This window comes from Malania oleifera, chromosome 1, assembly GCF_029873635.1.
Source record: "Malania oleifera isolate guangnan ecotype guangnan chromosome 1, ASM2987363v1, whole genome shotgun sequence".
NCBI lineage: Eukaryota > Viridiplantae > Streptophyta > Magnoliopsida > Santalales > Ximeniaceae > Malania > Malania oleifera.
In genome coordinates, this window is record NC_080417.1 from 83,758,997 (window position 1) to 83,783,289 (window position 24,293).

General features: G+C 36.0%; 1 protein-coding gene across 1 annotated transcript; it reads right to left on the reverse strand.

Annotated features, from left to right (window-relative positions):
* Positions 1-3,327: 3,327 nt before the first annotated feature.
* Positions 3,328-22,767, reverse strand: LOC131146181 (protein GAMETE EXPRESSED 3). The gene is made up of 10 exons (XM_058095604.1): positions 22,725-22,767; positions 22,427-22,614; positions 14,349-14,678; positions 13,361-13,607; positions 12,538-12,822; positions 12,311-12,397; positions 5,054-5,086; positions 4,914-4,973; positions 4,696-4,838; positions 3,328-4,247 (listed from the first exon to the last, which is right to left on the reverse strand). Exons 1-10 carry the CDS (start codon positions 22,765-22,767, stop codon positions 3,618-3,620), a joined length of 2,046 nt encoding a protein of 681 aa, XP_057951587.1. The 3' UTR covers positions 3,328-3,617.
* Positions 22,768-24,293: the final 1,526 nt, after the last annotated feature.

The window sequence follows — 24,293 nt, forward strand, 5'->3', positions numbered from 1 at the left end:
AGTTATTTTGGGTCTGTTTTTTTGAATGACTTGAATCATTTCTAGGGAATTTTAATCGTTCCAGATCCAATCGCACTATCCATTTGAGCTAATTCCATCTCTAGATCATCGAATCAAGATGTCAAATGAAAAGAGTTCAAAAATCAAAATGTTCAATGGAAATAATTTCGGTTTTTGGAAGATGCAGATAGAAGATTATTTGTTTGGGAAGGAATTGCACTTACCGTTGAAGGGTAAGCCAACATCCATGAATGAGGACAAGTGAGAGTTGCTTGATCGAAAATCCCTCGGAGCCATCAGAATGACGTTGTCGAAATCTGTGACGTTCAATATCAAGCATATAACATCCACCAAGTCTCTAATGGATGCGTTCTCTAATATGTACGAGCAGCCTTCAGCCGCAAATAAGGTGCATCTCATGAAAAAACTATTTACGATGAACATGCCTGAAGGTGAAAGTTTTAGCAGACATTTAAATAACTTCAATGAGTTATTTGATCAACTCGCCTCAATCAGTTGCCTGGAAGTTGGAATGGTGTCATTACTGCCATCAGTAGCTCCGCAGGAAAATCGAAGCTTGTATATGATGAGGTTGTCAGCATGATTTTGACAGAGGAAATAAGAATACAGCCGAACCATAGCTCCACTTCGAGTTCAGCCTTGAATATGGAGAGTTGAGGCATGGACAATCAAACAATAGCGGCAGATTTAGGCTCAGGCGGTCTAAATCCAGAAATCCCAGAGGTATGCAGGACATAGGTTCCCAGAACACAAAAGTTATCAAGTGCTGGAATTGTGGAAAGACTGGTTATTACAAGAACCAGTGCAGAAGTCAGAAGAAAGAATTCGAGATGAGGGCAAACACAGAAGCAAATATTGCTTCTGAAAATGATGCGATGTTGATATGCTCTTTGGAGAGCAAGCAAGAGTCTTGGGTCTTAGACTCCGGAGCCTCATTTCATGCCACATGCTGTAAAGATTGCCTAGAGGAGTACACACTAGGTAATTTTGGTAAGGGGTACTTTGGCAACGGTCAACCTTGCGACGTAACTGGCAAGGAAGTTGTGAAGATTAATATAAACAGGTCAGTATGGAAGCTGAAGGATGTTAGGTATATTTCAGACCTGAGAAAAAATTTGATCTCAGTTGGTCTGCTGGTAGATGAGGGATACACGACGAAATTCATTGGCGATGAATGAAAAGTTTCAATGGGTGTACTAACAATTACGCGAGGTAAGAAAAACGAAACACCTTTTCTAATTTCCAATGCCTCCATGTCTATTTCAGTTGCTGCGGGAAATGACGACAACAACATTTGGCACCAATGACTTGGTCACATGAGTGAGAAGGAACTTAGGGTGATGCACTCAAAGGAAAAATTGAGTGGTCTACAGTCAGTGCAGATTGACATGTGTGAGGATTGTATAGTCAGGAAATAGAAGAGGGTTAGTTTCCAGATAAACACCCATGTCCCAAAGAAGAAGAGATTAGAACTGGTCCACTCAAAATGTGTCGGGACACATCAGCAGAATGCCGAGAATCCTCAGGTTGAGGAACCAGTGGAGCAGATCGTCGCACCACCGTCTTCTACTCCAGCTCCGGAGCTTAGGAGATCTACTCGGTCCCATATACCAAAAAGAAGGTATATTGATTATATACTTCCTACCGATGGAGGAAAGTATGAATGCTATGATGAAACATGTTAGGTGGCAGATACAAGCAAGTGGGAGCTTGCGATAAAGGATGAGATGAAGTCCCTCACCTCCAATAGAAAGTGGGAACTAGTTGAGTTGTCCAAAGGCCTTTACAACAAGTGGGTGTACAGAATCGAAGAGGAGCATGACGGCTCCAGAAAGTACAAGCCTCGGTTGGTAGTCAAAGACTTTGAGCAGAAGGAAGGGATTGACTATACCGACATCTTTACATGAGTTGTGAAGCTGACAACCATCAGATTAGTCCGCAGAAATCGAGCAGACAAGAAGGTGGCGACTATAGAGAAATTGAAATTGTGTTCAATTTCAGTTGGTCTTCATGCTTGAAGACACATAATTTGAGCACATCATTTATTCATGATACTGGTTGAGGAGACGTCTCTGTCTCCAAGTGGGAGATTGTTAGAGATGGAGTCAGGAGACACAGCTGGAGACGCGTTGCAAGCTAAGAGCTGAGTTAGAAATGCGGTGCATTTATCCACCATTAACCTCTTCATTGTAACTTTCATTCATGGTTGATTTTATTTTAATTGTGATTTAAATTCCAAGCCTTATAAATAGAGGGCTGTGGAAGATGTAATTGTGTGTGCAGATAGAGTGAGAAGCTCAGAGAGAGCAGAGAGGAAGAAGGGAGGAAGAGAGAGAGAGAGAGAGAGAGAGAGGAGAGAGAGAGAGAGAGAGAGAGTGTGTGTGTGTGTGTGTGTGAGTTGTAATTTTTCCGACGATAGTGAATATTTGGTGTGTGCTCCGTGGATGTAAGTTGTTATTGACCGAACCACATTAAAATTTTGGTGTCACTTTGATCTGGATGCTCATAGGTTCCTAACATTGTTGGGATGGGCGCCTTTCATTAATTTTTTTTAAATACAAAGTATAATAGTTGATTGGTGGAAATGTGCGAGCTCCTTTCATTAAAAGAAGTATTTTTTTCATGTAAAAAAAAAAGTGTTATATTTATTTTGTATACATTAATTTTCAACTTCTTAAAATTGTAATTATCACAAATCAAGATTGGATTTTGGAGAAGGCCCATGTTTTTGCTCATCTAAAATTTGAAATAACTTCATTTGCTATCTTAATGCATTAACTGAACTTCATTAGGAGCTGAAATTTACATTTATGTGAATTTGGGTAATATATATGTAATATAAGATTTATGCTAACATAGTGTTTGATAGTAAGAGTATAAGTAAGTCAAATTCACTCACGAGTTATTCAAACTCAACTCAATTAAATTTGAGTTCGAGTTATTCGAGTATTTTGAATCAAGTTTAAGTTTTGAGTCTAATCAAACTTTTTAGTTTCATTATTTTTACCTTACATAAGCCATATAATATATATTTTACAAATATATTTTAAAATATATATACATTACATATTTATTCATGTATTTAATATTAATTTATAATCAAGTTGAACTCGAATTTGAAAAACTTTTAGTCGAGTCGAGTTTAAGTTTAACAATTTTGAGATGATGGAGCTCAAGTTGAGTTTTGGGTTATTGTACCAAATCGATCCATTAAATACATCTTATTGGGGAGTATGGATTTTAGGATTTGAATTTGAATTTGTGTACATTTGAACAAAATGAATTATAAAATTCAACGACCTAGTGTTTAGAAGAATGAATTTCAAATTCACATAAATTCAAATTCAAGTCTTAAATTCATATGGCCAACAAAAGTCTGTACTCTGAAAACAAAACCTAAGCTGCACTAACAGCAGCATAAAACCTAATCCAAACAAAACCCAAGCTTCCTTCTGAACTGCATGAAACATAGGAATACAAACAAATAAAACTATGAACAGTGACACATGTTTGAGAACAGCTACACTAGGGGTGCCCTCGAGTACCCGCAAAACCGAGAGAGAAAATTAAAGAACACATTTTGACTTCTCCATTTTCTAATTAGCTGAAGAAAAAGTCCTTCTCCTCTTCAACCATGTGCTCCCACTACCATCCTCCTTGGACTCAACTTCTCCCTCAACGTGCATCTTCATTTCCTTTGGCTCATCAAGCGCATGCTCCACAAAGAATGGCTTATTAAATCCACGCGAGCTTGAAGATGGCCCTGATGGACTCCCCTCATCTTTCTCTTCGCTAGCTTCATCATCATTTGAGCTTCCAACTTCTACAGCTCTGTCTGCCTTTGCCTTTCCCTTATCCTTGGCTATAACTGCTGATTGCTTGTCCTCATCGAAATTCCAGCTCGTTTCCCTCTCACCACTGGTTTCTCCCGAAGAAGTATCACTGAGCGTGTGAAAGATAGTCACGCTCTCTTTCTTTGACCCTTGAATAGAGTAGCTCCTCGATTTTCCATCATATAATGGAAGGAGAGATTTCGACCGTAAGCCTCCTGCCCTGTCCCTGCCCAGGCTGTAAGTTGTTGAGAGCTTTTTCTCAATGCCTTCCTTTTCTCGTACCAGATTGCTCAATTCTTCAAGCACTTCATTGGACACAGCCTCCTCTGCAGCTTTCTGCTCAAGCTCTGTGATTGTCCTACCGAACACCTTTCTTTTAAGTTGGAGAGAACGCTGAAAGGGACAGAGAAAAGGAAGAAAAAGAGCACCCCAAAAGCATTGATGATAAAAATGATGTATGGGAAGGTTTCAGATCACAATAATGAAAATCATTTCCTACAAAGCAAATGTATGCTTCAGCTGTCTAGTGGCTACCTCATTATATAAGCTGCTGCTGCTCTGAAGCCAAAGTATGTGAAAGCATAGAACTCTTTAGCATTGGTGATCCCTTGCCATCATGTGTTTAATTCAACTTCCTAATAATTTTTTTAATAGCCTATAGAAAAGCTTGTTTCGCTTATAATAATAATAATAATTGTTATTATTATTATTATTTACCTTTTCTTTAGTATTTAAAAGAAGTTAGTGCTGCTAGTTTAGCAGTGGGGACAGCCAACCCAAGCCTATCCCCATTTTATAACAATGATTTTCATAGAAGCAAGCATATGGAATTTATGCTTACTCGTTTCTCAAGGAAATTGCCAAGGTTTTGACCTTGAATCTTCTTCTTCCTCCAAAATATGAAACAGAAGCGTACAAGTCCGGCTAGTATTATCAATACTGCAGATTCAAATAATAGGAACAATAATATTGCCCTCTCATTTCCTGGAAAATCAGTAGAGCATAATAACAGTTAGTTATAGTCATAGTCGTCATCACTGAAATGGAACTGCAGCCAACCTGTGTAAATGCTGAGACACTTTGGCTTTGCTTGGGAGCAGGTAGACGCAAGCTTCTGACCTGATGACAAATAAAGAAGTAAAATAAAAGCCCAATTATGCAGTGAACACAATTCTTAGAACAGTTCTGAGGATCATTACGGATAGTACGGCATGGGAGTGGGTTGCCAGTTTCTGCATAAAAAAAAAAAAAGTGAACTCAATTTATTGAATTATAATGAAATATAGTCAACATATTACGTGAGAGATATTTTCATAAATGGTATGAAAAATCAGTCTATTTCCACAACAGGTTCAAGAATTCTGGAAGATGAAATTACATTTCTGCTGGCATCTTTAATGATCTGATATTTTTTTTAAAAAAAAGAAAGTACAAGTGATGAACAGACCACTTCAAATCAGCGTACAAAATGGCATCATTAGATTAACATTTGAACTGTAGTCTTCTTCAGAAAAGTTTAGAGTTGAAGCCAAAACCATTGGAGACACCATGTTTTTTTGTCTTTTTTGCTTGCAAAAAAAATTAGGCCCAGAAAATTGTGCAACAGAAGATGGACATGATAAGATGATTAAGTGCATCAAATTATATACTGTATATGTACTAATTTAGAAAGCCAGCCCTCTTTTTGGTTGTTTCCTGCATTTTTCTAGAAATATGCCCATGGGGCTTCTAGGTGATTTAGGAGAAAAAAAAAGAAGAAAGGAACACCACTAATTTCCAATCATTGGTATCACAAAGGTGGTTGATGTAGGATTTATATCCCAAAGGATATGTCCCACATGAATGATATGGGTCCAACATGTAGGGTATGTGTCCCATATGATAAGGATATAATTAATGGTTGAATGAATTAACTAAAGGGTTAGCTTATTTAATATGAGTAATTAATGGTGGAAGTTTGAAGAGATTTCTATACATAAATATTATATATATATATATATATAAGCTACTATTATGGGGAGTAGCTATAAGGGCATGCTATACATCAAGTTAAGCTCTAAGAGTAGGAAAAGAGAGCTAAAGAAGAGAAAGGAAGAGTTAAGCTCATAAGCTCTAAGGGGATAGTTACATGGTGGTGTCAGCTGCAAAGAAAAGATAGGAAGGAAGGGATTGTCCTCTCTCTGCCTCTAATTCTTTAATCATCAGGAGATCCCATAAATCTGGTGAAGGAAGGAAAAGAGAAAGAGGAAAAGTGGGAGAAACGATTTCTTCGGATTCTCCGGGTGTTCTTCTTGATAGGTTTGATATGGTCAATTCTGGTATGTAAAGTTTATAGTTTATGAATTATTTATTTTTCGCATAAAGGTTATTGATGTGAAGATTATGATAATTGAAGATCCTTGACTGCAACTTATTTATGAAAATTTTCTTACATGTGATATCAGAGCCATGTTGGAATTATCATGAACTTCCTTCATATAAAGATCGCTTATGGTTGTTTTGTTCGATCTTATTATGCTTTTATGGGTAAAATTTGTGGGTATAATGTTTACTAGAATCAAACTAAAAATATATGTGATATTTGATAGATTTATGGGATTTTTGTTTGTCTAAAAATTTTCTTACATGTGGATCGTTGGCGGTTTTTCCCTTTATAGTGATATCAAAGTAGGGTTACTGAATGATATGCATGCAAATAATTTTATTATAACTTGATTAGTAAAGGAACACTCACATGTTATACATGCATAAGTTAAAGAATTTTACATGAAAGTAAGTTAGTAAAATTCTTGTATTGAGGAATTGATTATCTGATGTAAATTATAATTAAATTTTAAGGAATCAATCAATGTTTCTATTATGGTTAGCATATTGTCACCAAAGTGATCTTCCTAAGAAAAGTTGTAAACGTTGATTGAAATATAATCTGGCAAATAATAATAACAGAATGGTTATTTGAATCTTATGGCTGGCCCAAAGGTGTACCAACTTTCAAATAATCATTAATTTAATCAGGATAATTGAAGAATGATAGTGAGATTGGGATGCCTGCCCAAAGGTGATAGACCAATCAAACTTTATAAAGGTTATCAATTATGCCTGGATGAATGAAAATTACCAGTAAGTGTAAGGATTAGTATATTGTATAAGTTGATCCAAAGATTGAACGCAATTTACTAATGAAATGTTCTAAACTCAAAGCATTAATGTAGTGAACATTTTGTGTTATTATAGTGTCTATTCCTGTTTCATTGCATTCGCTGGCTTCTTCTGTTCCAATCTTTAATGGGACAAATTTCTCTGACTGGAATGAACAGATTCAGTTTCACCTTGGTGTTCTGGATCTGGACTTAGCTCTGCGAATGGATAAACCGGCTGCTATTAATGAAACCAGTAGTTCAGAACAGTAAGCTTTGTATAAGTCATGGGAAAGGTCGAACAGATTAAGTATGATGTTTATGTGAATGTGTATAGCAAATAATATTAAATCAACACTCCCTCAACTAGATAACGCAAAGGAATATCTTAAGGCAGTGGAAGATTGATTTCGTTTAGCTGATAAGTCCCTTGCAGGAAGGTTGATGGCTGAACTAACCACAATGAAATTTGATGGCAGCAAAGGAATGAATGTACATGTCCTAGAAATGACTAATCTGGTTGCTAGACTTAATACTTTGAGAATGAATGTTAATGAAAGCTTCCTTGTTCAGTTTATTTTGAACTCTTTGTCTCCTCAGTACGGGCCTTTTTAGATTCACTATAACACAATTACAGAAAAATAGAATGTGAATGAATTGGCAAGCATGTTAGTTCAAGAAGAGGCAAGACTCAAACAACAGGGACAACACTCAGTAAATGTCATGAGTCACGCAGCTGAAAGTAAAGGAAAGAAAATAAAGAAAGGTTTAAAGAAAGATCCATTGAAGGTGGCGAGTACTTCGTATGATGGTGAGGCTCACAAGAAGGAACATTATGGTCCTAAGTGTTACTTTTGTCGTGGCTATGGGCATTTAAAGAAAGGTTGCCCGAAACGTAAAGCATGGTTCGAAAAGAAAGGGATACCTTATGATCCAGAGCATAAAAGAAAATGAACACATGATAGTCTTGGGGAATGGAAATCAAGTGCTTGTTATGGGTATTGGAACTGTTCGGTTGTATCTTGAATCGGGTCATTGTTTAGACCTGTTTGAACTTTGTATGTTCCAAATATTGCTAGGAACTTAATTTCCATGTCCAGATTAAATAATTATGGTTATGGTTTGTGTTTTGAACATAAAGGTTTCTGTCTTATGACCTGTTGGCTCTGGTATTTTGAATGAGGGGTTGTATAAATTTAATCTTAATAAAAAGTTTGCTGAAACACTCCTCACTCTACATCATAATATTGGAACTAAGTGTAGTAGAATAAACGAGAATTCCTCTTTCTTGTGGTATAAAAGACTGGGTCATATATCCATGGAAAGAATGGAGAGATTGGTAAAGGATGGGGTTCTCATGAACCTTGATTTTACCGATTTCGATGTATGTATTAATTGCATTAGAGGAAAACAAAATAAACATACAAAGAAAGGAACCACAAGAAGTAAGAATCTACTGGAAATTGTTCATACTGATGTATGTGGGCCTTTTGACTCACCATCTTTAGGTGGAGAAAAGTATTTTATCACCTTTATTGATGATTTTTCACGGTATGGCTATATCTATTTGTTGCATGAAAAGTCTTAGGCAATAGATGCTTTAAAGGCATATGTTGCTGAAGTGGAGCGATAATTAGATAGGAAAGTAAAAATTATTAGATCTGACAAAGGTGGTGAGTATTATGGTAGGTATGATGGCATAAAACAATGTCCAGGACCATTTTCTAAATTCCTATAACAACATGGTATTTGTGCTCAATACACAATGCCTGCTACGCCTCAGCAGAATGGTGTGGCTGAAAGGTGGAATCGTACTCTTATAGAAATGGTTAGGAGTATATTGAGTAATTCCTCAGTATCCATTTCATTATGGATGGAAGCCCTTAAAACAGCAGTGTATGTGCTAAATCGGGTTCCTAGTAAGGCAGTTCAGAAAACTCTTTTTGAACTGTGGATGGGAAGGAAATTGAGTTTAAGGCACTTTCATGTTTGGGGTTGTCCAGCAGAGATTAGAGTTAATAATCCAAATGAAAGGAAATTGGATTCAAGGACTGTGAGTGGGTATTTTATTGGATACCTAGAAAAGTATAAAGGGTATAGGTTTTATTGTCCTAATCATAGTATGAGAATAGTTGAATCTGGTAATGTAAAGTTCCTTGAAAATGGTGAAATCAGTTGGAGTGATATATCACGAAATGTGGTCATCAAAGAAATTCAGGTTCCTATACCGATATCTAGACCTTTAACAGACATTGTTGTTCCTTTAGTGGTTGAAAGACATGATAACACTGAACAACAATCTAATGATGTATCACTTCGTAATGAAAATGTCACCATCGAGCCAATTGCAGAACAATCACAAGAAATAGCATTAAGGAGATCTCAAAGAGTAAGGAAACCAGCTATTTCTGATGATTATTTAGTATATCTGTAAGAGGCTGATTATGATTTAGGAACTAGTAAGGATCCGATTACATTTTCACAAGCCATTGAAAGTGATGATTCTGGAAAGTGGATCAATGCCATAAATGATGAGTTGAAATCTATGGAACAAATAAAGTTTGGGACATCGTTGTTTTGCCTAATGGATTTAAAATAGTTGGGTGTAAATAGGTCTTTAAGACCAAACACGATTGTAATGGCAACATTGAACGATATAAAGCTAGACTTGTAGTAAAGTGTTTCACTTAGAGGGAAGATGTTGATTATAAAGAGAAGTTTTTTCCTGTGTCTAAAAAGGACTCTCTTAGAATCATAATGGCTTTGGTGGCTCATTTTGATTTAGAGTTGCACCAAATGGATGTGAAAACTGCCTTTCTAAATGAGAATTTAGATGAAGAGGTATATATAGATATTCCTGAAGGTTTAATGATTAAAGGAAGGAGCACATGGTTTGCAAATTAAAGAAATCAATATATGGACTTAAACAAGCTTCCAAGCAATGGTATTTTAAGTTCCATGATACCATCACGACCTTTGGTTTTAAAGAAAACACTGTTGATCGGTGTATATATCTAAAGGTCAGTGGGAGCAAGTTTATCTTTCTGATTCTATATGTTGATGATATTTTACTTGCTAGTAATGATCTTGGCTTATTGAATGATACTAAGAGATTTCTTTCTATGAACTTTGAAATGAAAGATATGGGTGAGGCAACTTATGTGATTGAAATTGAAATATTTCGGGACAGATCACTTGGACTGTTAGGGTTGTCTCTGAAAGGATATATTAATAAAGTTCTAAAAAGATTTCATATGGCTGATTGTAAACTAACTCCTGCTCCTATTTGTAAAGGGGACAAGTTCAGTGTAAAAGATTGTCCACAGAATGAATTCGAAAAGAAAAGTATGGAAAATATTCCTTTTGCATATATTGTTGGGAGTTTGATGTACGTGTAGACTTGTATGAGACCAGATATTAGTTTTGCAGTAGGGATGCTCGGGAGGTACCAAAGTAATCCCGGAATGGAGCATTGGAAAGCTGCAAAGAAAGTCTTGAGGTACTTAAAAGGAACCAGACACTGTATGCTCACTTATAGGAGAACAGATCAGTTGGAGGTGGTTGGCTACTCTGACTTAGATTTTGCTGGATGCGTTGATAGTCGTAAGTCAACGTATGGTTATTTGTTCTTGTTAGCTGGAGGAGCAATATCATGGAAGAGCGCCAAACAGACTATCATAGCAGCATCTACTATGGAAGCTGAATTTGTGGCGTGCTTTGAGGCCACGATTCAGGCTTTGTGGTTGCAGAACTTTATCTCAGGACTTGGGATTGTCGACAGTATAGCTAGGCCGCTAAGAATTTATTATGATAATTTCGCAACAGTCTTTTTCTCCAAACCCGACAAATACTCTAATGGCGCTAAGCATATGGAGCTCAAGTATTTGGCCGTTAAGGAGGAAGTTCGGAAACAGACAGTACATATAGAACATATAAGGACTGAGCTCATGATAGTAGATCCTTTAATGAAAGAATTGACACCTAAGACATTTAAAGAACATGCTGATCACATAGGTCTTTGTTGTAATCCTTGATGTATGATAGTGGATCTTTATGTTTTGTTCTATAACATGTATAATGATATCAATAAAAGTGTTTCTGAACATTATTTCTGTTTACCATCAATCACGTGATTATGGAGATGGTTCACTGTTAAACAGAAATGGTCTTTGACAAAGACATTCAGGGACAGTATGTTAACTTCCTATTATGGATGATAGTTAAGTGATTTATTAGTATTGTGGTACATGGAAGGGAAGATGTCACTTTAATGATATTTACCGCAATGACTCGTACTAATGGGTTGGTTAATTATGATATTATGGTAATCTCATTGAAAAATATAAATAAGCTAATGTTTTGTGCACATTATGGTTATTTGTTAATCCATATTAATATCATTCATATGGGCCAAGTGGGAGAATGCAGGATTTATATCCCAAAGGATATGTCCCACATGAATGATATGGGTCCCACATGTAGGGTATGTGTCTCATATGATAAGGATATAATTAATGGTTGTATGGATTAACTAAAAGGTTAGCTTATTTAATATGAGAAATTAATGGTGGAAGTTTGAAGAGATTCCTATACATAAATATTATATATATATATATATATATATATATATATATATATATATATATATATATATAAGCTACTATTATGGGGAGTAGCTGTAAGGGCATGCTATACATCAAGCTAAGCTCTAAGAGTAGGAAAAGAGAGCTAAAGAAGAGAAAGGAAGAGTTAAGCTCATTAGCTCTAAGGGGATAGCTACATGGTGGTGTTAACTACAAAGAAAAGATAGGAAGGAAGGGATTGTCCTCTCTCTGCCTCTACTTCTCTAATTATCAGGAGATCCCATAAATCTGGTGAAGGAAGGAAAAGAGAAGAGGAAAAGTGGGAGAAACGATTTCTTCGGATTCTCTGGGTGTTCTTCTCGATAGGTTCGATATGGCCGATTCCGGTATGTAAAGTTTATAGTTTATGAATTATTTATTTTTCGCATAAAAGTTATTGATGTGAAGATTATGATAATTGAAGATGCTTGACTGCAACTTATTTATGAAAATTTTTTTACAGCTGAAGCCTCATTAAAAAGATGACTTCCTCACAAGTTGGACCAATAATCATCTCCAGTAATGCCTACAATGAAGCCATATGGTTTGTGATAACATTCCTTAAAGATCTGCTAAGATAAGCTATGACTTTTACGATATGGCGATATGGCCCCAAGTACTGAAACCACAAACCACAAAATATTAACCTAAAAGGCTCTCTGTAAAAGTTTCATGTTTGTATGATTTGCAACCTTACTTGAAGCAGCAGCAAAAGCAAGAAGGATCCTCTCATCCAGCACAAAGTGGTGTAGATCACTATCAGACAGCAAGGATGAGAAAACACCTATTGCAACCAAGCACTGCAAGCAATTAGTGTGCGGAAAGCGAGATGAAATAATGGGATTTTGAAGTTAAAAAAAAATAATAACGATGGTTACAATACAAAAAAAAAAAAAAAAAAGATTGAAAAAAATAAACAAATACCAGCATAGCTTTGAGACCAGTAGATGGACCCTGTTGCTGGCACCATCATGGTGAAGACTACAGTCCGAGGTTTCATAGCTGAGATGTAAGTGTATTCACCAATAGTGCGACTCATCTTTCCCTCCATCTCTGTTTGAGCAACATAAACTGCATAGCCGGAGCAGTCAAGAAGTGGATTAACTTGGATCACAGAATCTAATCTAGCTGTTCTTGGGAATTTCTTGAGTGCCCCAGTTGGTGATAATGAATACAAGAACCCATCTAATGATCCAATAGAAATCCACCCTGTCACATCAATTGAAATAAACAGAAAGTGAGACCATGGTTGTAGGTCCTCAGTTATATTAAAGATTGGAATTTATTCTGACCTTTTATGCAGCACAGACAATCTAAAATAATTGTGTAAAATACAAATTTAGATTCTTATTTATTTAGGTCACGGGTTTGAGGAGTGGAAAAAGCCTTTTGCAAAAATGTAAGGTAAGGCTCGGACCCTGCATAAGCTTTGTGCACCGGGCTGTCTTTTTTACATTTATAACTCAAGAGCTGGCTAATTATTCTGCTGTCTCATGATGACAACCTGATGCTTCTTCCATTACTTTCTTCCATCAAAATTCGGTTCCAATTATTAGTACCCAGAGTATTCAAAAGTTATTGTCAAATTTATCAAGAGCAAAGGTATTCTGCTTTCATTCAATTCTTGAATCCAATAGTTCCCAAATTCCAAATCATCATAAGTGACACTTAAAGCATTCGATTTTCAACATCTGTTTGCTTTATCACTAAATTTGGATGTTTGTGCCTTTTGAGAACCTGCATTTACCATTAGAGTCAACGACTGGAGCACATTCTGTTGTACTTAGAGGTCCAATACTGTTCTGCCACAGAACATTCCCAGTGAAAACATCCAATGCAAACACAAGAGATTTAACTGGAATGGTAACATACAAGCGGCCATTGTTTCCAGCAGTAATAGTGAACATTTTGTCATATGAACCAAAATCTTGAACCCATCTAAAGTGAGGACTACGAACTGACAAAGAATATAGTTCTCCATCAGTGTTTGAGATCTGCAAGTGCAAAACATAAGTAAGTTCACATGCATAAAAGACAGTAGTACCAAAAAAAAAGGAGGGTTTTAAACAAATAAGGGAAAACTCTTAACTCTCAGACAGATTGAAGTTAATAATAACCTAAAATATCAAATTCAACTGGTTGACTAGTAGTGGAAAGGGAAGAGACTTGGCAAGGAAATCTTAACCAGGACAAACATAATTCACATCCAATCTACTTTTTTTCTTTCTTGGCTCAAGATATTTTTGAGACCTAAATAGTTTTAGCTTGCTCATGGGAAAGACTGTCTTGGAAAAATGGCTTCTACGAAAACCATTCTTCATAACTTAGAACATTAACAGCCTAAGTTACATGGACTTGAGCGCAGACCTAAATAATTTTAGCTTGCTCATGGAAAAGATTGTCTTGGAAAAATGGCTTCTACGAAAAACCTTTCTTCATAACTTAGAACATTAACAGCCAAAGTTACATGGACTTGAGCGCAGGTGTTCTGACTTGGGTGCCCACCCAACTTTCAGGCTCCCTTATTTTTCAAAAATTTTCCATTCTTTTGAAGTTTCCAGTATAAGTACCCTTGTCCCATGCCCTAGTGTGAGACAAATCTAGGTTGAAGTGAAGGATCCAGGTAGCTGAGTTAATAAGACCTATGTTGGTCATGTTTGATTCAACTGTAATGAGTGAGAAGAGCCCTGAAATTGAAAAAGAAACAAAAGGAATAATGGGTAAGTGGACCTTACATATACACTAGCCTCACATAGATCAATCACGGGGACTGAAGTAAAATAGCAATCTGTGGCATTTTTCTTACATCCTTGACGATAACCGAACTGATAAAGCATTGGTCCAGCACTCCAGAGCAGTTGTCCACACAAACTGAAAGCAAAAAGCCCCCGATTCTTAACATTGATAAATACAGATGAAAGTGATGTGCTTACTGAGAGCCCAATTATATCACCAGGTGAACCTTGACCTGGCTGAGGACCAAAGAAAACTTCTGCTGCAGAATCAGAAGTTCCAGTATCTGAAATGTTAATTTTCAGCACTCTGTTTTCTGCTACCAGATATATCTGCCAACAATTCGACTTGAATGATCAGTGACCAGAAAAAAGTTGCAGAAAAAATATTAAAGATTATATGAAGCAAAGGAAAAAAATCAGCAAAAGGCACCAAGACATGGTGCAGATATAGATTGTACTCTCCACTCCGATTTGTTATTTTATCATCCCTATATGGTTTTATTATATGTTTACGCAGGAACGGAATGGAATTGAATTGAATTTATCACTCAGTTTTTGCACACTTTTCATTCCATTGCATGAACCAAACCCAACTTTTATAGTGTTTTACTGGTATTAGTCTATCCCCTGCAGAAGTTCCTCCTACAGTCCTACATCTGTCCTGGATTCTGGATTTACTAAATCCTAAATATCATTTTTCACAGAAGTATATAATTAGATATATTTCAATTGGTGATCAAGGATGCCATTTTTATTGCCTAGTGACTCAAAATTAATTTTTTCCTATAAAGTTACTACCGTAGTGGTTGTTGCAATACTTGAAGAATGTAAGAACATGCTGATGACTCTACGGATATAACATTGAAAGCAAATGAAGGCAAGGTGTGCATTAATAAGGAATCCTGACAACTAAATAAGAAAATTTTTAGATGCTATTATTTTTTTTAGGAAAAATTTCATAAATATACTGCAGTCAAGGATCTTCAATTATCACGAACTTCACATCAATAACCTTTATGCGAAAAATAAATAAAACACAAACTATAAACTTTACATACCAGAATCAACCATATCAAACCTATCGAGAAGAAAACCTGGAGAATTCGAAGAAATCGTTTCTCCCACTTTTCCTTTTTCTCTTTCCTTCCTTCACCAGATCTATGAAATCTCCTAATGATTAGAGAAGTAGAGGCAGAGAGAGGACAATTCTTTTCTTCCTATCTTTTCTTTGCAGCTAATATCATCATGTAACTAACCCTTAGAGCTTATGAGCTTAACTTTTCCTTTCTCTTCTTTAGCTCTCTTTTCCTACCCTTAGAGCTTAGTTTGATGTATAGCATGCCCTTATAGCTACTCCCCATAATAGTAGCTAATATTATATATATAATGTGTAGGAATCTCTTCAAACTTCCACCATTAATTTCTTATATTAAATAAGCTAACCCTTTAGTTAACTCATACAACTATTAATTCATATTCTTTTCATATGGGACACATACCCTACATATGGGACCCATATCATTCATGTGGGACATATCCTTTGGGATATAAATCCTATATTCTCCCACTTGGTCCATATGAATGATATTAATATGGATTAACAACTAACCATAATGTACACAAAACATTAGCTTATTTATACTTTTCAATGAGATTACCATAATATCATAATTAAGCAACCCATTAGTATGAGTCATGATAGTAAATATCATTAGAGTGACATCTTCCCTTCTAAGTACCACAATACTAATAAACCACTTAACTATAATCCATAATAGGAAGTTACCATACTGTCCCTGTAATGTCTTTGTCAAAGACCATTTCTTTTTAACAGTAAACCATCTCCATAATCACGTGATTGATGGTAAACAAAAATAATGTGCAGAAACACTTTTATTGATATCATTAGACATGATATAGAACAAAATATAAAGATCCACTATCATACATCAAGAATTACAATAAATACCCATAAGATCAGCATGTTCTTTAAATGCCTTTGGTGTCAATCCCTTCGTTAAAGGATCTGCTATTATGAGCTCAGTTCTCATATGTTCTATAAGCACTGTCTGTTTCTGAACTTCCTCCTTAACAACCAAAAACTTGAGCTCCATATGCTTAGCACCATTAGAGTATTTGTCCTTTTTGGAGAAAAAGATTGCTACGAAATTATCACAATAAATTCTCAGCGACCTGGCTATACTGTCGACAATCCCAAGTCCTAAGATAAAGTTCTACAACGACAAAGCTTGAATTGTGGCCTCAAAGCACGCCACAAATTCAGCTTCCATAGTAGATGTTGCTATAATAGTCTATTTGGCCCTTTTCCACGATATTGCTCCTCCGGCTAACAGGAACAAATAGTCATATGTTGACTTACAACTATCAACGCATCCAGCAAAATCTAAGTCGGAGTAGCCAACCATCTCCAACTGATCTGTTCTCTTATATGTGAGCATACAATGTTTGGTTCCTTTTAAGTACCTCAAGACTTTCTTTGTAGCTTTCCAATGCTTCATTCCGGGATTACTTTGGTACCTCCCGAGCATCCCAACTGCAAAACTGATATTTGGTCTCGTACAAGCCTGCATATACATCAAACTCCCAACAACAAATGCAAAAGGAATATTTTCCATACTTTTCTTTTCGAATTCATTTTGTGGATAATCTTTTACACTGAACCTTTCCCTTTTACAAATAGGAGCAAGAGTTGGTTTCCAATCAGCCATATGAAATCTTTCTAGAACTTTATTAATATATCCTTTCTGAGACAACCCTGACAGTCCAAGTGATCTGTCTTGGGATATTTCAATTCCAATCACATAAGTTGCCTCACCCATATTTTTCATTTCAAAGTTCATAGAAAGAAATCTCTTGGTATCATTCAATAAGTCAGGATCATTACTGGCAAGTAAAATATCATTAACATGTAGAATCAAAAAGATAAACTTTTTCCCACCGACCTTTAGATATATACACCAATCAATAGTGTTTTCTTTAAAACCAAAGGTCGTGATGGTATCATGAAACTTAAAATACCATTGCCTGGAAGTTTGTTTAAGTCCATATATTGATTTCTTTAATTTGAAAACCATGTGCTCCTTTCCTTTAATCATTAAACCTTCAGGAATATCCATATATACCTCTTCATCTAAATTCCCATTTAGAAAGGCAGTTTTCACATCCATTTGGGGCAACTCTAAATCAAAATGAGACACCAAAGCCATTATGATTCTAAGAGAGTCTTTTTTAGACACAAGAGAAAACATCTCTTTATAATGAACACCTTCCCTCTGAGTGAAACCCTTTGCTATAAGTCTAACTTTATATCATTTAGTGTTGCCATTATAGTCATGTTTGGTCTTAAAGACCCATTTACACTCAACTGTCTTAAACCCATAGGCAAACAATGATGTCCCAAACTTTATTTTGTTCAATAGATTTCAACTCATCATTTATGACATTGATCCACTTTTCAGAATCATCACTTTTAATGGCTTGTGAAAACGTAACCGAATCCTTACTAGTTCCTAAATCATAATCAGCCTCTTGCAGATGTACTAATTAATCATCAGAAATAGCTGATTTCCTTACTCTTTGAGATCTCCTTAATGCTAATTTTTGTGATTGTTCTACAATTGGCTCAATGGTGACATTTTCATTATGAAGTGATACATCATTAGATTGTTGTTCAGTGTTATCATTCCTTTCAACAACTAAAGGAACAACAATATTTGTTAAAGGTCTAGATATCGGTATAGGAACCTGAATTTCTTTAATGACCACATTTCGTGATATATCGCTCCTATTGATTTCACCATTTTCAAGGAACTTTGCATTACCGGATTCAACTATTCTCATACTATGATTAGGACAGTAAAACCTATACCCTTTAGACTTTTCTGGGTATCCAATAAAATACCCACTCACAGTCCTTGAATCCAATTTCCTTTCATTTGGATTATTAACTCTAATCTCTGCTGGAAACCCCAAACATGAAAGTACCTTAAACTCGGTTTCCTTCCCTTCCACAGTTCAAAAAGAGTTTTCTGAACTGCCTTACTAGGAACCCGATTTAGCACATATACTGCTGTTTTAAGTGCTTCTATCCATAATGAAATGGGTACTGAGGAATTACTCAACATACTCCTAACCATTTCTATAAGAGTACGATTCCGCCTTTTAGCCACACCATTCTGCTGAGGCGTACCAAGCATTATGTATTGAGCACAAATACCATGTTGTTCTAGGAATTTAGAAAATAGTCCTGAATATTGTTTTATGCCTTCATACCTACCATAATACTCACCACCTCTGTCCGATCTAATGATTTTCACTTTGCTATCTAATTGTCGCGCTACTTCAGAAACATATGCCTTTAAAGCATCTATTGCCTGAAACTTTTCATGCAACAAATAGATATAGCCATACCGTGAAAAATCATAATTAAAGGTGATAAAATACTTTTCTCTACCTAAAGATGGTGAGTCAAAAGGCCCACATACATCAGTATGAACAATTTCCAGTAGATTCTTACTTCTTGTGACTCCTTTCTTTGTATGTTTAGTTTGCTTTCCTTTAATGCAATTAATATATACATTGAAATCGGTAAAATCAAGGTTCTTGAGAACCCCATCCTTTACCAATCTCTCCATTCTTTTCCTGGATATATGGCCCAGTCTTTTATGCCACAAGAAAGAGGAATTCTCATTTATTCTACTACACTTAGTTCCAATATTATGATGCAGAGTGAGGAGTGTTTCAACAAACTTTTCATTAAGATTAAATTTAAACAACCCCTCATACAAAATACCAGAGCCAACACATAAGTCACCTTTCATAAGACGGAAACCTTTATGTTCAAAATACAAACCATAACTGTCATTATCTAATATGGACATGGAAATTAAGTTCCTAGAAATATTTGGAACATACAAAGTATCAAACAAGTCTAAACAATGACTTGATTCAAGATACAACCGAACAGTTCCAATACCCATAACAGGCACTTGATTTTCATTCCCCAAGACTATCATGTGTTCATTTTCCTTTACGCTTTGGATCGTAAGGTATCCCTGCATCGAATTGGAAACATGAATAGTAGAACCAGAGTCAATCCACCAAGTGTTAGAAGGAACTTGTGTTATGTTTGATTCGAGACATACAAAAGCTAAAAGCTTACCTTTCTTTTCAAACCATGCTTTACGTTTCAGGCAACTTTTCTTTACACTTGGGATCATAATGTTCCTTCCTGCGAGCCTCACCACCATATGAAGTACTCGCCACCTTCAATGGATCTGTCTTTAAACCTTTCTTTGTTTTCTTAATGGATCTCTCTTTAAACCTTTCTTTGTTTTCTTTCCTTTACTTCTAGCTGCGTGACTCATGACATTTACTGAATGTTGTCCCTATTGTTTGAGTCTTGCCTCTTCTTGAACTAACATGCTTGCCAATTCATTCACATTCCATTTTTCTATAATTGTGTTATAGTAAATCTGAAAAGGCCCGTACTGAGGAGGCAAAGAGTTCAAAATAAACTGAACAAGGAAGTTTTCATTAACATTCATTCCCAAAGTATTAAGTCTAGCAGTCAGATTAGTAATTTCCAGGACATGTTCATTCATTCCTTTGTTGCCATCAAATTTCATTGTGGTTAGTTCAGCCATCAACCTTCCGACAAGGGACTTATTAGCTAAATGAAATCTATCCTCCACTACCTTAATGTAACGCCCCAACCTGGGTCTGCCAGGGAGCATGCATCTCTCCTCCTCCACCTGGACCAGACAACAGGGAGGTGGATCTTTTCGGACTAATGATTGGCCCCACAAACCAACACGTGTTCTTTTCAGTGTATTTTGTCCTCACTCACACACTTCCTGAGAAACTTCCCAGGCGGTCACCTATCCCAAGATCGCTCCAAGCTAAGCACACTTAACTATGAAGTTTTTATGGGAAAGCTCCCGAAAAGAAAGGTGCACCTTGTTGATATGAGTAGTAACATCTAATCTTTTTAAATCTTTCATCCATGGGGTATCACACTTAAGATATTCCTTTGCGTTATCTAGTTGAGGGAGTGTTGATTTAATATTATTTGATATACACTTTCGCATAAATATCATACTTAATATGTTCGACCTTTCCCATGACTTAAATAAAGCTCGCTGTTCCGAACTGCTGGTTTCAGTAATTGCAACCGGTTTATCCATTCCTAGAGTTAAGTCCAGATCTAGAACACCAAGGTGAAACTGAATCTGCTCATTCTAATCAGAGAAATTTGTCCCATTGAAGATCGAAACAGAAGAAGCAAACGAATGCAATAAAACAAGAACATACACTGCAATAACACAAAATGCTCACTACATTAATGCTTTGAGTTTAGAACATTTCATTAGTAAATTGTGTTCAATATTTGGATCAACTTATGCAATATACTAATCCTTACATTTATTGGTAATTTTCATTCATCCCGGCATAATTGATAACCTTTATAAAGTTTGATTGATCTGTCACCTTTGGGCAGACATTCCAATCTCACTATCATTCTTCAATTATCCTGATTAAGTCAATGATTATTTGAAAGTTGGTGCACCTTTGGGCCAGCAATAATATTCAAATAACCATTTTGTTATTATTTTTTTCCAGATTATATTTCAATCAATGTTTACAACTTTTCTCAGCAAGATCACTTTGGTGACAACATGCTAACCATAATAGAAACATTGATTGATTTCTTATTCAACAAAATTTATCCATAATTTACAACAGATAATCAATTGCCCAATATAAGAATTTTACTAACTTACTTTCATGTAAAATTCTCTAACTTATGCATGCATAACATGTGAGTGTTCCATTATTAATCAAGTTATAATAAAATTATTTGCATGCATATCATTCAGTAACCCTACTTTAATATCACTATACAGGGGAAAACCGTCAATGATCCACATGTAAGAAAATTTTCAGACCAACAAAAACCCCATAAATCCATCAAATATCACATATATTTTCAAGAATCATTTATCATATGAATTCTTCAGTTTGATTCCAAAAAATATCATGAACAAAAATTTTCACATGAACCCATAATAAGATTGTAAGGGGTTAAAAGAAACGATCTTTATCATGAAAGAAAAATCATGATAATTTCAACTTGACTCTGATACCACATGTAAGAAAATTTTTAGATGCTATTATTTCTTTTTTAGGAAAATTTTCATAAATATACTGTAGTGAAAGATCTTCAATTATCATGAACTTCACAACAATAACCTTTATGTGAAAAATAAATAAATCACGAACTATAAACTTTACATACCAGAATTGGTCATATCGAACCTATCGAGAAGAACACTTAGAGAATTCGAAGAAATTGTTTCTCCCAGTTTTCCTCATTCTCTTTCCTTCATTCACTAGATCTATGAGGTCTTCTGATGATTAGAGAAGTAAAGGCAGATAGAGGACAATTCTTTTCTTCCTATCTTTTCTTTACAGCTAACATCACCATGTAGCTAACCCTTAGAGCTTATGAGCTTAACTTTTCCTTTCTCTTCTTTAGATCTCTTTTCTTACCCTTAGAGTTTAGTTTGATGTATAGCATGCCCTTATAGCTACTCCCCATAATAGTAGCTAATATATTTTATATATATATATATATATATATATATATATTATATACATATATATTTATATATATATTTATGTATAGGAATCTCTTCAAACTTTCACTATTAATTTCTCATATTAAATAAGCTAATCTTTTAGTTAACTTGTACAACCATTAATTCATATTCTTATCATATGGGATACATACCCTACATGTGGGACCCATATCATTCATGTGGGAAATATCTTTTGGGATATAAATCCTACACTAAAATCATAGATGTTATATTTTAAGCTTTTTGTGATGATTAAACCCAAAAAAATAAAATAAACAATCTAGCATCCTAAAGCAGATACCATTATTGCAGCTCGAGCAAAGAAGTCACATACAGAATCCATCTTCACATGAAAAGTTAACATTGAAGGCACAAAAAATTAAAAAATAAATAAATTGAAAGCCAAACTCAACTTACATTTGCCTTCCCACCTTGAACCGGAGCCATTCCAGTATTGCATGTATAGTTTAGGTGTGCAGTCCAAGAAATGGTACCATTACTTTCAAATGCAAAGAAATTCCTTTCAGAGCAAGCATAAATCCTCCCATCATCTCCTACTAGTGGCTTGGAAAGTCTGTGAGAAGTTTTTCTGATAGGCTCGTCAGCTGAAACAAAAACAATTGCACTATATCTTCAGCAGCATAATTTTTTTTTTTTCCTCTTAGAAATGTTCATATTCAGAATCACACCATCAATCATCTGTCACTATTCAAACCGAGACTGTAGAGTGAGCTAAATCCTGCCTTGCCCAGAAACATGTTCAAGTAAAACAAAAATCAGAGACACTGGACTAGTATTGAATTTGTAGTAGCTGCATTTCTCAAGAAAATTACACCAGTAGCAGTTCATTTTGTTTTGGAAAACAACTAAAACCATTTCCCACTGTTTTGATTTTCAAAAAATAATACAAAATCAAGGTAAGTCAGCCTCACACAGCATTAATGGATTCCTTCATTTGTGGAAAAAACAACCCCATTACCAAAGAAAAAAGAATGTCAGTTTTCTTTTTCTTTTTTATCCCAGATTTTTTCGGTAACCTAAGACAAGGTTCTGAAAAACATTAATGAAGGAATCCACTCATCGTGTCAATCAAAAGAACAAATACAGATGAACTGAGAGAGTTACCACGAAGTGTGCTTGGATCAGCAGAGATGGATGATGCAGCTCGGACGAGAACGACTAAGAGAAACAGGATTCGGATTGACATGAAGAAAATAGCAGAGAAATTATCAAAACGTTCAGATTGTAAATTCTCTCTCAAAAAAATTTCACACTGTTCTTGAGTAATGTCTTAATTTCTGGAAGAAACCTCGTAGGGTTGTATTCGAGTCTTGACCAGAAGTTGTGGAGAGTTGCAGCGGCAGGAGTTAGGGAAGTAACAGAAGGTGCAAATTTGAGAGAGAGATTGGATCACGTTCGGATTTCAAGTATTTGGGATGAGTTTAAATTTTAAATAGGGCTCTTGAAACGCATGAAATGTTTGGAAGCTGATGTTTGGCTCTTGTGTGGCTTGGTGGCTAAAGTTTACGTGACAGAATTGGGTACTGAACTGGACTGAATATGATCAGTTATCCTTCTCCAGATTTGGATTGCTCTACTCGTTGGATAGGCTGATTATTCCATGACTTCCCACGACCTCTCTCATTCGAGCCTTTGGTTTCTTCCCTTCAATCAAGAAAATCAGCTCCAAAACCCTTATCTCGTCTTTTCTCTTCTGCACAGAACCTCTCAGGCGCACAAATATATTCATCAACCCAATAATATAGGGTTTCGATGTTTCATTTTCTTCCTGAAGGAAACAAATTGGATTCGAGGATTCTTTTGGGGAAATCGTACGAGGGAGTAGAGAGAAAGGAAGTGGGCGCTAACGACTGCCGGCAAGGCTTCGACGATGTCGCTGCGGCTCCTCAGGCTGCAAGGACGCAAGCGAAGCTGTTGCTGGGCGCTGATCGATGATGCAAGCGAGGCAGTCGCTCGTCGTGGGAATGGCGGAAAAGAGGGCCGTTGTGGGAAGCGGAGAAGATGAGCATGGCGGGAAGTGAGGAAAGTAACAGTCGTGGGAAGGCGGAGAACTGGCATGTGGCGATGAGGATGAGCAAATGAAAGAAGCGCCGCTTTCGTGGTAGTTTGAGAGCAGAGCGGTGCGGTTTAAAAATTAACCGTCACTTAACCGCCCCTACATGGCCCGAACACCTCGGGTCCCCATTCCCACGCAACCCCCACACCCAACCCCACCCCACCCCCCCACACACACACAAAAAGTATGAGCACGCGCCATATACAC